We start from the raw sequence: 17,120 nt of genomic DNA on the forward strand, positions 1-17,120 counted from the left end.
CCTCATCACCCTCCTCATCCTGATCCGGTGGCCTGTAATAGACACCCACAACAGTATCACCCCTGCCAGCCTGCCCCTTAATTCGCACCCACAAACTCTCAACTCGCTCCTGATCCGCCCCTGGACAGAACTCAATGCATTCTAGCTGCTCACTCACATAAAGAGCAACTCCACCACCTCTCCTTCGTGGCCTGTCTTTCCTGAACAGGACATAGCCATCCATGACCACCTTCCAGTCATGTGAGTTGCCCCACCAAGTCTCTGTAATTGCCACTAGATCATAGCCCCCCAACCGAACAGGATTTCTAACTCCTCCTGCTTATTCCCCATGCTGCGTGCATTGGTGTACAGGCATTTCAGGGAGCGAGCTGGGCACACCGATTTCACCCCAGGGGGATGGGAGGCCTCCTGGTCTACCTCAACACTAGAGCGTTGCCCCAGTGGTGCAAGCCCAGCTACTACCCCATCCCCCTTCGAATCTAGTTTAAAGCTCTCCGAATGAGCCCTGCTAATTCCTGTCCCAGAACCCTTTTGCTCCTACGACATAAACCTTTCCCATGTATCACTGTCACGCCTGGACATAGTTCTGGAAAGTGAATACTTCTGAAGTGTTCAGAGTGGACTGTGTTTTAGTAATCCACTACTATGCATTAATTTATATTTTTTTCTGTATAGCATTTCCTTGATTGGGGCTGTTTTTTTTTTTTGAAGAATAAACTTCGCAGTACATGAGCGATTCTGATCCGATCTGTCTTTTGTGCAGTCATTTACAGCTGTGGTAAGTAGATGTTATGTGAACCAAGCCCTCTACTGGTAGCTCTGTTCTGTGTTTGTTAAATACTCACGGAGAGTACTAATTGGTTCCTTTAAAAGGCTAGAAGGTAGTGATCTTAGAGGAAGATCTTTACACCACCCCCCAGCCCAAATTAAAAAACAAAACAACCCCAGAGACATTGCAAAACCCAAGTGTGCTTTGCTTTGTCCCACAAAGAAATCCATACACCTGTCCTCTGAATTTGGAGACAGACGTAAGAAAGAAGATGTTACTGATAGTCTTGATGCAGAACTGAGGGGATTTTTTTTGTTTTTATTCAAGTTGGATGGCTATGATTTTTTAAGCTATCTTCCTGTCTTTGATTTGCGTTTTCTTGAACATTGCAGCTTTTCCTCTTATGTGATAACATAAAATGTTTAACTTAAGCAGAGTGAAAAGGCTGTGTATGGCACTGCTTTTTACCAAAGAATGTATTCTCTCTTGAAAATGTTAAATGACTGCTGCACCTCTAACATTTGTTTATATATATTTTTTTCAGTTCTTGGTTTGTGTCTGCCTAGCCTGTAAAGGAAACAGAGCTCGGCTAAAGATGCATAAAAGATTAAAAGATGATTCTAGGCTGTCGGTCTAGCTGACCACGTTGTGTAAGGTCTGTCTTTAAAAACTGCTTCCTCCCTTCTCCCTCTGCCAGAAGACTGAGACCCTCTGGCAGATGGTTTTTATTGTACTACCTTGCTGAATCTTGTTTACAATCAGTGGTCTCTTAGTTCTTCAGTCAGTGTGATTTAATTCAGATTCTTTTCCTTCTTACTCCTCTTTGTATTGGTAACCAGAACTTCAGTGTTCTTTCTGAACTTCATTGCCCTAAAATTAAACAAGAGAAACTCTTTTGGTTTTGGTCTCTGTGCTCTTGGACGTTCTGGAAGCCTTTAATTTGTACCTGTTCTTATTCATCACTTCGGAAAAACAGTGGGCTCAATGCACTTGTATTCAGATGAGGCTTTACCAGCATCATGCAAAGTGGTGTTTTTATGCTTTTTCAATCTGTGTGGAGAATCCTCACTTTGCTTATCCTGATACCTCACTTAATTACCATCATCTTCATCAAGGGAAAAAAATTAATGTACTGCTCTGTTTGCAGCAGTAAATCATATTAGTCCTCCAGGGTTTGTGTTTTATAAGGACCATGTGTATTTTGCAATTTTACACTGCTTGATACTTGAATCTCTCTTACCTGATCTTTGTAATAAGTCTTTAGTCCAAAACACCTATGGAATACTGGAACCTTTGAACTGTCTTCAGCAAGCTGCTAATCTTGTTCTTACTACTTTGTGGGTTTTTTAGTTAGTGTTTTTGTTTTTTTTTTTTTTTGTTAGGGAAAAGCTGGAAATAATTGAGTGCGGTTAACAGGTTGTAGTTTTGACAGTGGAAGTGTGGTCTGTTGCTGAAAGGGGGAAACTTACATGCTCTCTCTTATGGTGATGGTTGTATTTTTGGGTGGATCTAGGAACTGATCTGATTTACGGAAAGCAAACACCCCCCAGCTGCAAAATCTTGCACTGGATGTGGTGAGTCAGTTCACTGATCTAATACACCAATGGTCTCCACAAGTTTTTGACTGCACACTGGTATCAATAAAAAAATGTTTGCACATACAGCCCTAATATATGTATATTTATTTACTTACATACATGTTCTACTGTACTAACATTGTGTATGATATGAAATAAAAATTAAAGGATGAGATAAAGATGAAATAAACACTTTCAGAAATCTTTTTGCACTTTAACATTGCAAAAAATATTTTTTTCCCCATTCCCAATGGACTGTCTTGTGCACCCCTTGGAGACTTCTGCAATGCACTATGAACCCCTTGAGTGCTCATGTCGGAAGAAATTTCTTCTGGCACTGTAACTTGCCAGAAGAGTACAACTAGGGAAGGAAGGAGGGAGTGCCTGTTTGGAGGAGCTTGTTTTTTTGTTGTGTTGTTTTTTTTATAAACCAATCTTAGCTGACATATTGTCGGTATCAGTGACTAGTTCAAGGCCAGAACCTGGAAGAATAGCAATAACTTGTCTTTAGCCGGCCAGCCTGTCTTTCAGCATAGGCTATTTCAGAGCTGGTTAAAGAGGAAGGTGCTGCAGAATTAATCTCCATCTTCAGATTAAGTTTTTCCCTTTTGGTACTGCATTTGGTTAGACCTCAGATGATCTTCATTCTTGAAGAACATTCTTGCAGAGGAGGAGGTTGGCAAGATCGATATCTTGGAGTAATTCAAACCAGTGTATTACATCTTCTGTTGCATCCTTCAGATTTTTTTCTTGAAGCCCCATATAATATTCATACATGAGCAACCACAAACTCATTTTACCTCCCTTTTTGGTATAGGTAATAGCAATCACAATATGGTCATTTATTCACTACTAAGAATTTTTTTAAATAATTGACTTACAATTGTTTGCCTTTCAGTATTTTGAAACCTATCCAGTTCTTGCAGCTTGAGCGCATGGAATGTCTGATTTTTTTTCTGCACCTCAGCATGCCAGTTAGGCCTCAAACTTCTGAAATTTCTTTTTATGCGTAAAAACTAAGATGCATTATCTGTGCCTGATAACTGACTTGAAGAGGTGGTGATTAAAAAAAAAAAGTAAAAACTGCCTAAAATTCCATTTTTAGCAAGGAAGCTTATCTCTTGCATCTTCATTTTGCAAGTTAACCTTCTTCAAATGAACTGCTTCTGTTTCAGATTATGCAGGTATGGGTTTTTTTCATTCAAAGAAAATAGCAACATCTGTTTCAGCTGTAAAGAAACTGTGATGCTAGGTCAGTGTTTCAACTTACTGTGAGGGTTTACATGACAGAGAGACTCCCAAGACTATTCAGAGTAGTATTGCTCTTGAGCTGTAAGCAGTTTAGTAACTTGGGCTCAAATGTAGTGCTGTGCCAGTACAAGTGCATGCTGTGCTGCGTGAATGTACCAGCTCTGCTCAGTGCTGTCTCAGGGGCTGTGCCTGTAGCTGAATCCACGTCTTCTTGGCATGACGTTAAAAATTCAGGCAGTACTTCATTGATTTTTAAGATTATTTCAATAGGCTGCTCAGTCTATTGTAAGACTGTAATTTTTCATGAACTTACTACACTTAGAACTAGACTTCTAATTAAAATGGGAAGTTTGATTAAGGTTCCTGCTGGATAGTGTGGTACACTTGCTCCCCATTCCCCACCTCTTGGATGGAAAGTGCATCATTCTGTTTCGCAGAAGTGGATGAAAACTGAAAGGTGTTAAAAGCAAGAGTGCTTCAAATTAACCTTATTTTGGGGTGGAGTATAGCAGATGACTTGGGAATTTGTTGTCTTGAAAAAAAGTTCTTCAGGAAGACTGAAATGGATTCTCTTTGGTACTTACTTACGGAACATTGTATTTCTTGGACAATGCTTGAATATGCAAAACTGCTATGCAAGAGGCTTCCTAATAGGATTTAATTAAGCTCTTATGCAATCAAATGCTGCATCTGCTTAATTTTGGAGAAAAAGAAAATTATATGAAACACTTGAAAGGTCTCTAACCATTAGAAATGTATCAGGGTTATGTTTTTCAGATAATACAGTGAAAAATACCTGTGTTCAGAGCCTGGATCTGTTTTTCTGAGAAGTGTTATTTCTCTTTTTCATGCCAGTGGGTATCAAAAGGAATATGATGGTCACTGCACAGTAGTGAATAATTAACTTTGGTAATCATTCAGAGTACAATGGTTCTTCTGGAAAGGATCAAATTATGTTGGAGCAGTAGGGGAACTAGTAGTTTGGTTTTGAAGCGGGCAGGAAAGGAGTAATCCATCAAAACGAGAACTGAGGTGTATTCTGGAGGTGTGAAGTAGACTACATGTATTTCTTCCTCTTAAGCTGGATTGGATTGGTTGCCCCTACACTTCTGCAGGAAGTCATGCCTCCTTTTTTGTGACTAGATGTTAATAGTGCAATTTCCTATTAACTAAAAGAAGTGGAGGGACTGGTGAAGGAAGTTTTTTTTGGTTTTGTTTTGTTTTTTATACGGTGGAAAACCATGTTGACTGTTCCTTGACAAGAAGGCCTGACTTTGCTTCCGGTATTTCTGGGACTGCATAACATAAGCATTGTGGGTCTACCATGGGGTAGCCACACTGCATAGCTGCTGGACAGACGTCTCTTCTCATTTGTCTCTAATTCTCATCATCAACTTGCCCAAAGTATTCATATAATCCTGTGCTATGGAGGGACGTATGAATCAAGATGTGAAGATGTAGAGAGTTTTCTTGATGCTTTTTGCAAAATGCTCTTGGTCTTTAAGTAATGTTTATAGCATGGATTAATAAAACCCTGTTTAATAGGATACCGCTCTTGCATACCTGCAGATGTCAACAAAACTCTGCTGCCATGTCACACGTAAAAAGTACTTGAAAGGATTCCACCTGGTCGCACCATACTGGCTACGGGCTTTCAAATCTCAGCCTTTGTATTGCTATGTAGACTTCGGTGCTTTCCTCGGGAACTTTTCTTCTGTAAATATGGCTAGTCCTTCTCTATTAGGAATGCAAAGATTTGAGTCTGAACGTCTATGCTGATGTTTTGACAACTAGATCAAATGATGTTGACACTGTCACTGTTGCTAGAGGCACTGATTAGGAATCTGCCTTGAGAGAGACACTATTTTGATGAGATGCTTAGGGAAAGCATTGAACCTTTTTTTTTTTTTGCTTATAAAGAGCTGAAAACTCAAAATTGCTGGTGATACAGCAGAGGAAGCAGGCAGAGGAAGGGATGAGATCACCGTTTGAATATTACGCAATGTTCTAATGAGTGGATTACTTAAGTGACAATTGGCAAGTTAGTGGCTGTGGAATACTGCTCTGACAATCAGGATCAGTCAGGGACAAGATTCTGTCTGTTTTCACCAATTAAAGTACTCTTAAGTACGGGCAGTTTTGCTATTGCTGCATTTCTGAATTGATCCAGACCTTTTTCTTCAAGCGAAAGTCTACCAGATTGCAATTTGTGTCCATCCGTTATTAGAAAGGGAGGATCATAATGACCTCCTTAAAGAGAAAAGTCCATAGACTTTGTGTGGTTAGTAAGCTTAGAGATCAGTCAAAAAAATTGTATGCGTGTAGGACGTTAAGTGGTGGTGAGCTTTATAAACAAGGTTTATATCTATCCTTTGTAAGTATACCACCTTGCAAGAACAGCGATTTACTCTTAAGCTGAAATAAATTGCCTGAGTAAGTTTCTTGATTAACAGTCTTCCTACCCTGGTTAATACATGATAGTACTTGTAAGAATTGGGAGGAAGAATGGATGATTCTCTATACCTTTAAAAGAGGTAAAGTCAAAATGGCTTTTAAAATCAGAAAATACACACATGCACACACACACAAATACTGCTTAATGTTTCTCTGTTGAAAGCAGTGTTGAGTTGCAAGATACTGAAATACAAGCTGATGGCAGACATGTAGCCAGTTAATTCTTCAGTTGACATGTTAATTGTAACTATAAATTTATTCTGTTTAAAATTGTTCTGCTGTAATCAAAGTACAACAGACTTTAATTTCAGCTTAAGATAACATGAATGTTCTGTGTTTGATGCAATCTCTCTTAAAATCTCTGGAAGTGGATGCCAAAAGCATTTGCTGCTATACTTTAGATTTGTAATTGTAGAGAAGGTAATGTAGCCAAAGCACTTAAGTTTTGGTGTCTTGGCTGGAAACCTGAAAAGGATTTCCTTTGATTGAGGCGAGTAACCAGCGGTTGAAGCTGTTCATGTTTGATTCCAAGGAATCCCGAGTTTTAAGAACAGATCTTGTTTTATCTGGGTAATTTATCTCCTGTTGCTGTAGGTAACTGCTAGGTGCCATTTAATGGGTTAGTAGGCTTTTTTTAGATTATTAGGCTTTTTTTAGATTATGACAGTAAAGATACTGGAACCACAGTACAGTAGCAGCTTTTTACGTGTGCTTCAAACAAGGAGTGGGAATTATAAATTCTATTAGCAAATTTGCTATAATTCATTCCTGGTTTAAAACCAAGTAGTAAAGTACCTAATATGACTGCTGAATTTTTTGAACTGCCATCGACAGCTAGTCATTGCACAATGACTAGCAATGTTCCCTGAAAGTGTGTGATTTTTGAGTTTGTTTTTTAAAGAAAATGCTAAGAAGGTGTTTAGGCAGACTGAGATGTCTTGAACATGTCTTCTGCTGTGTTTTCTTTTGCATGTGCTACCTGACTGGGTTTTTCCCACTGGTAGCAATACTAATCAGTCAAGCTTCCCATCTAACTCCTGAAAAACCTGAACACATGAATCTGTTTTGCTAACTTGGCAAGTTTATTTTTAAATAATGAATTATCAGGAATTTTTAAACTGTTCTAGGTGTCTGTGGAAGCGGCTGTCTTTGAGTACCAATCTTTACGTGAAAGGTAACTGTGTTCACTTGGATTATCGCCCTATTTGAAGTACCAAAGATTCAGACTATTACATCTCGTTGGTAAGATGTCAGTTAGTGATGTAATTAAGATGTAGAAAGTGATAACCTACTTTCAGTTTTAGAATTTGCACTTTCATTGCACTTTCATCAAAGTGAGGGCTGTTACGAAGCATTAATCGAGAGCTGGGCACATTAGTTCTTAGTTTCCATACTATCTCATGAAAACCCTATCACCATCCTTATCCCCAGCAGAGGACTGGTGAGGAAGAACTAGAACTGCATTAAATATTTAAAGTTCAGGTGTACTACAGATTTTTTTTTTTCTTGATTTTTCTCATTACAGAAATATTTTTCTGGTTTTATAATCTTTTCAACTGTAACTGTATAACAAGGAGATAACTCTTTTTTCTGGCTGACCCTAAATACTTACAGAAAGCTATTTCAAGAGCAGTGAGATATGTAGACTGCAGAGGGTTTTTTTCCTTACTGCTTTGCTTTCATAGGCATTGAGTTTGTTGTGCTAATTTGCAGTTCCTAGGTCTAACAAGATTCTTCTGCGTCATTTGGTAGGTCCGAATAGCAAATCGCCTGTCTTAAGAAGTAACTGTTTCAGTCAGGTTTGGATATTGATATTTGCTGTATAGTTCTGGGGTTTTAATGAGAGGGAGGCTTAGGTAAATACGTTGTGGCATAAACGAAAGCAATGAGGATATCTAATAAAGATTTAGGGTTAGAACTTCTGAATAGATCAGTATAGAGAAGAAAATATATGTCAACAACAGTATTGCTAGTGTTACTAGTTTACAAAATAGACAGTCAGTATTGACTGTTCTTTGAGAGTTTTATGTAGACTAAGATATTTTAAAAGTAATTACTTGTAATACTTATTCCCTTTTCAAGCTGTTTATTTCCCTTAAAAAAAAAAAACACTTGAAAACTGTCAGACGTGGCAGCGGTGTTTTTCAAAATTAGTATTAAAAACTCACTGTGATTTGCTGTCTACAGAGCAAAGTTAACAACAGTATCTCAGCCATTTTGAACAGTGGTTGGTTGAAAAAATGGTTACGAACAATAATCAGCGTCACCAGATCAAGTCGAAGACTGAGAACTTATTTTTCCTCTCTCATATTTAAGTACTGAAATACTTTGTATTCTCAGTCAGACAATCAAATTTGAGACTTTTCTTGATAAAATGTTAATCACAGGACTCTCTTGTGTCCCTGGACAACAATATGGTTAAAACCATTCCATAGAGATTTAGACATTTTGGAAAGGACACTCAGTGCTCTTGGTTTCTTTCACCACTGGTTAGACAAGAGCATTAAAACATAGAAACAGCTTATCAGAGACCCTTACGCACAAACTGGGAATTTTATTACTGCAAACGTTAACATGCTGCAAAAGCAGTGTTTAAAGAACAGATGTGTTTGATACAGTTTAATGTCCTACAGTCGACATTTCCTTAATCTTTGGTAGTACAGTATCACACTTAAATATATTTGTACCAGTACAAACTGTTTGCAAAAGTTGCCACTGTTGCATCAGAGGTAAACACCCGTGTCAGGATTATTCTATGCAGTTATTCTATGCGGACAATACATATAGCACTTTTTAAACCTTTTATTCAGATCATTACAAGTGTCTCGGGTGAGGTGGGAGGAAGAATGCAGATGTTCATTCCAGAAGGGAAAGTGGAAGGCTTGCTCATCCAAGACAGCAGTCTCTTGTATTGTAGTCTTTAAAAATCATGGGAAGTGTTAGCATCTTCTGGGGCAAAACGTTTAGTAATTCTGCTGCTGTTTGATAACTTTCTTTAATCTGTCATTTTTATTTTTTCCACACTCTGGCGGAAGTATGTTTGAATTAGAAAAGGAAAAACAGGTGTTCGTAAGCTTTTCTTCTGTGTATGTTTTGAGCTGTGTTAACTCTGAAAATCTTCTGTACTGCCAGGTTTTGTACTGGAATAACCATAGTCTTAACTGTGTGCAGCTGTAGAGTTGGACTATTTAGAAGTATAATCCCTACAAGTAATGTTCTTCCACTGTTGAGACAGCTGGCATGCTACATCTGGATCAATACATTTTACTAATTGCTTCCTTCCACAAAAAGGAATTTCTTAAAAATGGCAATGCTTATAAAGTTAACCTTTGGGAGATGGAAACAAGGAATTGTTATGGTAAGGTGTAGTGAACAGCTTGGCAATAACGCTGGAAGCTGTAGTGAAAAAGTGCAGAAGATGGGTGCAAGTCTCTCACTCTTGTGAAGAATGGTTCCACTGTCCATGACGATTGCTGCAAACATCTCGAACCACAGAGATCCAAGCGGGTAAAAGCATGATCCTGTTGTTGAGGCTTCGACTGTAGCTGGTGAGGACAGAGACCTGTTGCTGTACGGAATTGTTCTGTCAGTACCTCTCTTGGTGAAAGACGGTTCTTGGGTGGCTTCTGTTGTTTCCTGTCCTCAGTAAGCATGTTAAATGATGACAGCGCCATCCTCAATACCAGAATGTGTAAGTACAAAGCAGTTCTAAATGTAAGCAGCTGTTCTCTTGATAAAAATGGCATTCCACCACATTTAATATTTGCAGAAATTGGAGCTTGAAAAGATGAGGCTTTTGATTTTCTTCAACATTTTGAGAGTATGAGCTATTTAAACCAGCTTCAGTACTGTACCTTACTAAAACAAGAAAAATCTACTGTTGTGAAGTCTTTTTAAGGAATTTGTATGAGGAGAAGCCCATACTATATGCCATATGCTAAACCTGTAACTGGTGAATCTTGAGAGATGGAAGAAGAGCAGTTAAATGCTCTAGTTGCAGGTGCTTCTTTGGCCTCCTCTCTTCGCACAAGAGTGATAGCGATAGGAAGGATTAGCTAAAGAAATTACTTACTACTTGGGACACGCCAAATCAGGCAGACTGCAAAGGTGTTCTGCCTGAAGAAGAGCTATGTAGTCTTAGATACAAACTTGCTGGTTGTCTTGCCCTTTACTTGGGGCTTCCGTGTTGTGATACTTGAAAAGAAGCAAGAGACGAAGAGTTCATGTGCGTTTATTCTGGTACCACCTCATACAATTCAACATAGCCTAAGTATGTTGCCTTTAAGATGGGGTCTAGGTAAGTTCACCACAAATAAATGTGCTGCATTACATACACCACTATCAAGAACTCTCGGTAAAACTAAATAGCAATTTTTACCGATGAGAAACTTTTCCATGCAGCAGTGTATTTCAAGCTGTGTGTGAAAAAATCTCAGACCTCTTCTGGCTAACAAGTCTTTTCTCATTACTAATCCACTTCTAATAAATGTGGAGACTATTCACAATTGGCACAAATAACTTATTGTTATGATCCAGTGCTGGAGATGAAACAGTAGATTATCTGTACTTTCTAGTACACTGTGATACAGCAATGGCAATTTCTGTGTAGCAACACAATTGAACTGTTTCTTGGCTAAATTCCTGTCAGTGTATGATAGAATTGTCAACATGTAAATGTGTCTTATTTTACCTTTAACAGTGCAAGTGAACACCGTAGCTCTGAGTGTTCTTCGGACCGATTAGATAGAAGACAGTATTTTGATTAAAAAGTTGTGTTAGTAAGAGCATTTCTGATCTGAAATGCTAAAACCTTCTCTTTTCTTTCCCCTTTTGTTACACCCCCACCAAATCCACAGTGTGTTAGTGTTTTCTACTGTTTGTGAAGATCTTATCATACATGTATTGCTGTTCTAAAATAGTGCTAGTGCATTTTTTTCCATTCAGTATGTGACTTGAGTAGAAGCATTGTTTCCTCATGAGCACAAGCATGAAAAATACTATGCCTGCTTTATGTACAGCTGAGACCACAGTGGTGCTTTCTTAATCTCACATTAAAGGGCTGAACTTGGAGCCTTGTGTAGTGGAATTCTTTTGTGCCCACACTCTAATATCTGTTCTCACTGGTTCTTTATTGGGCACCCACTAGCACTGATAACCAGCAATAACCTTTCAGTTATTACATTTTTGTGTGTGCTTCAAAATATTTTCCTAAGAAATATTGCATAGTGTGGAGAGACAAGACATACAGAACAAAACTTTCTTGTGTTTGTAGTGTGCGTATCTTGGAGCTGATTTGGTAACTGATAACTCAAAATATCAGTTGCGAGCCATTATCTGCTTCCCAGAATACAACAGGCTGAGCTGTAGGCTTGTTTGAGCACTACAGTGAAATGCGTAGCTATCACGTGATGATTGAGGTTGGAAGTGACCTCTGGAGGTCATCTTGTCCATGTGTGCAGGTTCTACCAATACTTGGCCAGCTTGGTCATATGCTGAAGTATATAATTATCTTTTACACTAGATAGGATATTTTTCACCCTCTCTTAAAACCCAAATGTGCAGTTAAATGAAATCTTCTAGCTTGTTGAAAAAAAATAAATTGTTGTGACTCAGTATTACAGCATTAACTACTTCAGTTGAATGTAATGTTTTGATATTTTAGGTATTTATGAAGGTATTTGATATTTATGTAGGTACAGATTTCTCCTAGCCCTTCCTTGATCCTCCCTGACCAGTCTTTTCAAAGAACAATTTTGTTGTTTCTTATTAGAGACATGACATGCCTTGGCAGTTTTCTTGGCCAAAGCATAAAAAACGCTTAGATGATGTAAGTGTGACTCCCTTATGCAATGCTTTAAAATTGAGTTTGTTGCAAGTATAATGTGATGCTTTTCTATTAGAAATAAGGATGGATTTTATATGAAGGAATGGTAGTATACAGTTACACTGTTGCACGCTTGATTGAAAAGTTTTGTTGTTATTGTTATGGTTGTCAACATGTTTATTAATCTGTCCTTTGTTTTAAGGTATGTGTTTTGTTTTTTTTTTTTTTTTGCTCTCCACTTCTGAAAGTGGGTGGGGGAGAAGAGGGGAGAAACTTCTGGTAAGTGCGTCTGGAAACAACAGAATCTGATGAGGAAGACATTAATACCTAGAAAGAGTTTTGAGATTTATTCCTGAATTTCTAGGAAAGTCATCTGAAGGACGAGTACTCAAGTGTATCGGAGCAGGGCAGTATGTAGGTTATTTTCTATTGTGAGCTTCAGGTGTCTCCCATTTGGGCAAGGAGCCTGATTAGAAGGCTTTCCATTTCCTCAGTTGTGGTTTAGGCAGGTCAGCATAGACTCAGAAAATGAGTGGCTTGTAGCTGTATGTATTACATTAAAACTAATTAATTTTTATTTTACTTCTTGACATAGAGATGCTAGAGGTAATTCCATGTAAAATCTTAAATGTAGCAGCATGGTAATCCTCTTTTTTGGTCCTCACTGATCTTCTTACCACTCTAAATAGATCACATGCCACTTCTTGCTTGAGTTGGTTTACGTTTGAGTGTCTGAATACAAATAATCAGTAAATCAATAGATTCATCTGGTCAAAGGCTGTACAGATCTCCCAAGAAGTTACAGCCATTAGTTCTTAACAGCTATCTGTTAAAGGTAGTAATCTGCAAACTAATCGTGATTCTGCCTGCTGGTGGAAAGCTTATGCCATACAGGATCTCCAGATGTGTTGTGGGTACACCTGTTTTTATGAGAATTTCATAATGCAGAGTCATTGAGAGAAGCACTGACATGAATCCATACTAATGACCTTGGATAAGGTTGGTGTCGTCTGATTTTTTTTTGTTTTTTTTTTTTTAATTTGTTTATATGTTTACTGCTGATTGTAAGGAAATATGGATGACACTTAATAACTGACAGTTCTATAAATACTTCCTCTGGACTCTGTGTTGATGGTATATTTGGTATTAATGTATCAGGAGGAGCAGGAATTTAATAAAGTATCTCACATTAAGCTTTCTTACTGTGTCCCTTCAGCATGGAACATACTTCTTGAACGCATAATTTAGGTCCAGTCTATTTTGTGTCTTACTTAGTGAATGGGAGTTTTGCCCTTTACCTCACTGGGATTGAACTTCTAATTGCGTAAATGTTTTCTAAGCCCTCTGGGATGCAGGCTGCTTCACAAATACTGCTTGAGCTGGTTTGTTGAATAGTATTCTCTGAATGGTATTCGAGGTCTTTCTAGTATAGTCATTCTTTACACTTGTTGCCTTGGATAACATGCTTTGCTTAGAGTGCTTCCTGCAGATTTCTTACAGCAAGTGTAGGAAGTATTTAAGTTGAGTTTAACTGTTTAGGTGTTTGCCTGGCTTGGCAATACAAAACTGCCTCTTGAAAAGCAAGCATGCAACAAGTATGTGTATATACACGTATATTTTTAATGTATATCAAACAGTTAAGATTTTTGATTTTAAGGCTGAGAGTTGAATTGTAAAGAAAAGCGACAAGCTGGCCTTTGTCCATGGGACTGATATTTTCTGCATCTGTCATCCTTCCCTTTTAAACAGGGAAGAGTGTTTGGGAAGAAACTTCTCTTCTCTCCTTGAAATGCCACTCTCCCATTCTCCTTTCTAGCAGCATCACCTTACAATGATTAGCAGAACAGTTTGCAGGGAAGTGAATAATTTATTTCCTGAAAAACTGATCAAGTGACAGCTGAGTCTGAACTACAGGAAATGCTATAGCTGAGACCAGTAACTTGTGGTGGAACAGTATACACTTTCAGATTAAGAAATAAAACTTCCTGTGCTGTAGAAGTTGCTGCCTTTGAAATCTCGTAGCTCTTTTTCTAAAAGACCAGGTGTTTGTTTCTTAGGGTTGTAGAACTGATGCTTAAAAATATTTATTACTCTGACAGCTAACAGTTTGCTCCAACTGAAGCAGAATACCGAAGTCGCCTGTATAAGTTTGTGTTATATTACTTGAAATGTGAGATGTGCCTCATGCAAGGAACATAAAGGAAAAGCTTAAAACTTCTGCCATGTCATTCTTTAATCTTTCTATTTGCACAAGTAGGCAGGTTTTTTTAACAACGTGAGTTATCAAATGTCCTCTCTACTCTGGTAGTCACATAAAAGATAAACTTTTTTTTCCCTCCCTCGCAAGGAGCCCTTTGAAGATGGCTATGCAAATGGTGAAGAAGGCACACCAGCTGGGGAAGCAGCTGCCACTTATGCAGCTGATGGCAAAGGGGTGGTCAAGTTTGGCTGGATAAAAGGTGTATTGGTAAGTTTGATGTATTGTACTTCAGTTTCTTACAGGTATGATATTTCTAATAACCTTTTTTTGAGAGGTATTGTGATAGTGCTGTGCAAAAAAAAAAAAAAAAAAAGTTATATGTATGAGAGATGTGTGAAAAATGCCATAATTTTAGGAAGGGTTGCTCTTACTTGTACTTAATTTTAAGGAAACAAATACTTCAGGACTTCAGGTTTTTAAGGGATCATGGTTTCTTAGCACAGGTTTTACAGTTGTGAAGTGGCATAGTTTCCAAGAATGAAAAAGACCATGTAAGTATTCATGTGTAGTAGAAAAACTACATGTGAATCTGAAATGACAGACAAATGCAAATGGAGAGAATACATTTGATATGTGTTCACTTTGGATGTGTAAAGTTTTGGACTAAAGTGTTAGAAAACTTGATTTTTATTTATTTATTTTTAGAGAAGCAAAAGATACTGTGCTGAGCAGAGTACCTACCTGTATATGGCAAAACTTGACCAGGATTAAGTATTTAAATGTTGTTGAACGTGTTACAAAAAGTCATCTTCTCCTAAGTTGTGGAAGTCTTAACACTAAATACAATATATTCATGATGGAAAAAAACTGAGTCTCTCCCCATTTGGAGCAGTGAAAAATTAAGGGTGACATGGGGGATTTTATTACAAGTACATATTAATTTAATGTTTTGGCAAAAGGAAACCATGATTAATATATACTTTCCAAAACTATAAGAATTTATACTAGTGGCTGCAAATGCAACAGTTGTTTAAATCATGCTGAACTTGAGGATTCAGAATACCTAACTTTAGTTCAGCACGCTTCCACTGGGTATTAGCAATTTCCTTACAAGTCTTGAAGTACCCATATTCTCTACCTTGGGAGAAGGAGAGTGCCTGTGGTAGCTGTGAAACAGATATTACTGACTTCTGTTGATGTACCACAAGGACAGAGTTTTTCATTTTAAAGCAGGTGTCAAGCTGACTTTGAATTTCTCCAAACCCAAAGTCTGTATTGAACTATTTTTGTAAGCAACAATTCTGAGTATTAAAGAGTTATGGGATAAATGTTGACCGTTTTCTTCCCAAGTCTATTTAAAAGTTTCAAGGAGGATGATCTCCTCCTTTTCAGCGGTTTGAAAGTTGCCGTTTGTATTTCCTAGTAGGCATAAGCTGCCTGGATGAATAGTTCCAGCTTGAGTGATTCACGTTTTGCAAAAGACTTTTTAAATCTCTGAAAACTTTTCACTGTTGTGGTTTGGAGAGGTCCTTGTCTCCCTTCTAGTCCTAATGACCAGCTAAACATTTTATTTTGACAACATTAAAAACTGAAATGAAGAATTAATGGAAATGACTGCAGATGTAAGACCTAACCTATGTAAAATTTCTGTTTTATCTTAGGTACGATGTATGTTAAATATTTGGGGTGTGATGCTTTTCATCAGACTATCATGGATTGTAGGACAAGCTGGGATAGGTATGTGTACTAATGCTGTAATTTTATTTCAGTGACTTTTAAATGTCATCGAAAATTGGTGTTGATCCTGAGCTTACACTTTAAACAGGGGTAGAAAATGACCTTAATATTGCCACTTTTTAAGGTAACTTACACTTATAAAAACTTTAACTGGTATGAAGTTGCTTAGACTTCTTCATTTACCCATAAGGTATGTAATTTTAAATTGACATTTGTAAGTCTTCAGTGAACTGTAGAGATAAACTTTGATCTGTGGTTATTAAAATCTGCATATAGACTGTGTAGTATATAAACAGTTTTCTTCAAGGGCTTAACTTAGTATTGGACTGCAGAAAATCTCATCTGCAAAAGGCATGTGTTTCCTTGAAGCTCTAGGATACAGCTTTTGCCCTGCTGATTAAAGAGAACATTTATCCAGTTTTGTTTGTATCCTGGAAACTTCTCTGTACAAAAGGGGAGTGAAGAAGCCTTTTGCTTGCATGTGCGGGACCACACACAGTAAATTTGTGTTGTATTTGCAAGACTAATTCTTTAAACCAACTTAAGTAGAAGCTTTGTACATCTTAATACTGCTGGACTACCTTTTTTCCCCTCTTTTTCCAAAAGGTCTGTCTGTCTTGGTTATTGGAATGGCCACTGTTGTGACAACAATTACAGGACTCTCTACTTCAGCAATAGCCACAAATGGGTTTGTAAGAGGAGGTAAACCTGCTTTCATAAAGCTTTTAAAGCTTTCATCACTCTGAATTGTACACCTTAACGATGGAACCTTTAATTTGTTTTCCATTTTTTTAACATCAGGGAAAAAACAGTATGGATGAAATATAGGGAAGAGTTAGTTTTCTGAGGAGCAGAGTCTTCCCTATGATCTGCATTTGACTAAGCAGTCATGTAATTAATGAAAAGTCAATAATTAGCCTAATAGTTTGATTTTACCGGTGGCTTGCTTTTCCACTTCAGAAGAAACATTATCTTTTCATAATTTTTGGAATACCAGCATTTTTACAGACACATATCCAGGAATGAATAGGGTCTTAATATTTTCCTGCCTCTGCACTGGTTGGTTAAAAGTGTGCATGTGTGCTTGTATGTTCACATCCTGAAATAAAACTTACTAATGAAAAAATATATCCTATAAAAGGATAAGGTATATCTATATGAGAGCATACAAAAGGACATGTTCTTGTTCTATTGTGGTTTTTTTTTTATACACAAAAGACGTGCTTCAAGCTCTTTATTATCTTCAGCTTTCCTGAGGGTGATGGTTTCCATTCTCTTTAATGGTTTCTGTGCTGTTGTCAGCGATAC

At 37.7% G+C, this 17,120-nt stretch overlaps 1 protein-coding gene across 1 annotated transcript in view; it reads left to right on the forward strand.

The window, feature by feature from the left end:
* Positions 1 to 17,120, forward strand: part of SLC12A2 (solute carrier family 12 member 2) — a 70,841-nt gene that overhangs the window by 6,918 nt on the left and 46,803 nt on the right. The window contains exons 2-4 of the mRNA XM_068422042.1: positions 14,223 to 14,342; positions 15,737 to 15,812; positions 16,419 to 16,514. Coding sequence (XP_068278143.1) covers positions 14,223 to 14,342; positions 15,737 to 15,812; positions 16,419 to 16,514 — 292 coding nt within the window. The remainder of the gene's footprint in view (positions 1 to 14,222; positions 14,343 to 15,736; positions 15,813 to 16,418; positions 16,515 to 17,120) is intronic.

Source organism: Nyctibius grandis, chromosome Z, assembly GCF_013368605.1.
Source record: "Nyctibius grandis isolate bNycGra1 chromosome Z, bNycGra1.pri, whole genome shotgun sequence".
Classification (NCBI taxonomy): domain Eukaryota; kingdom Metazoa; phylum Chordata; class Aves; order Nyctibiiformes; family Nyctibiidae; genus Nyctibius; species Nyctibius grandis.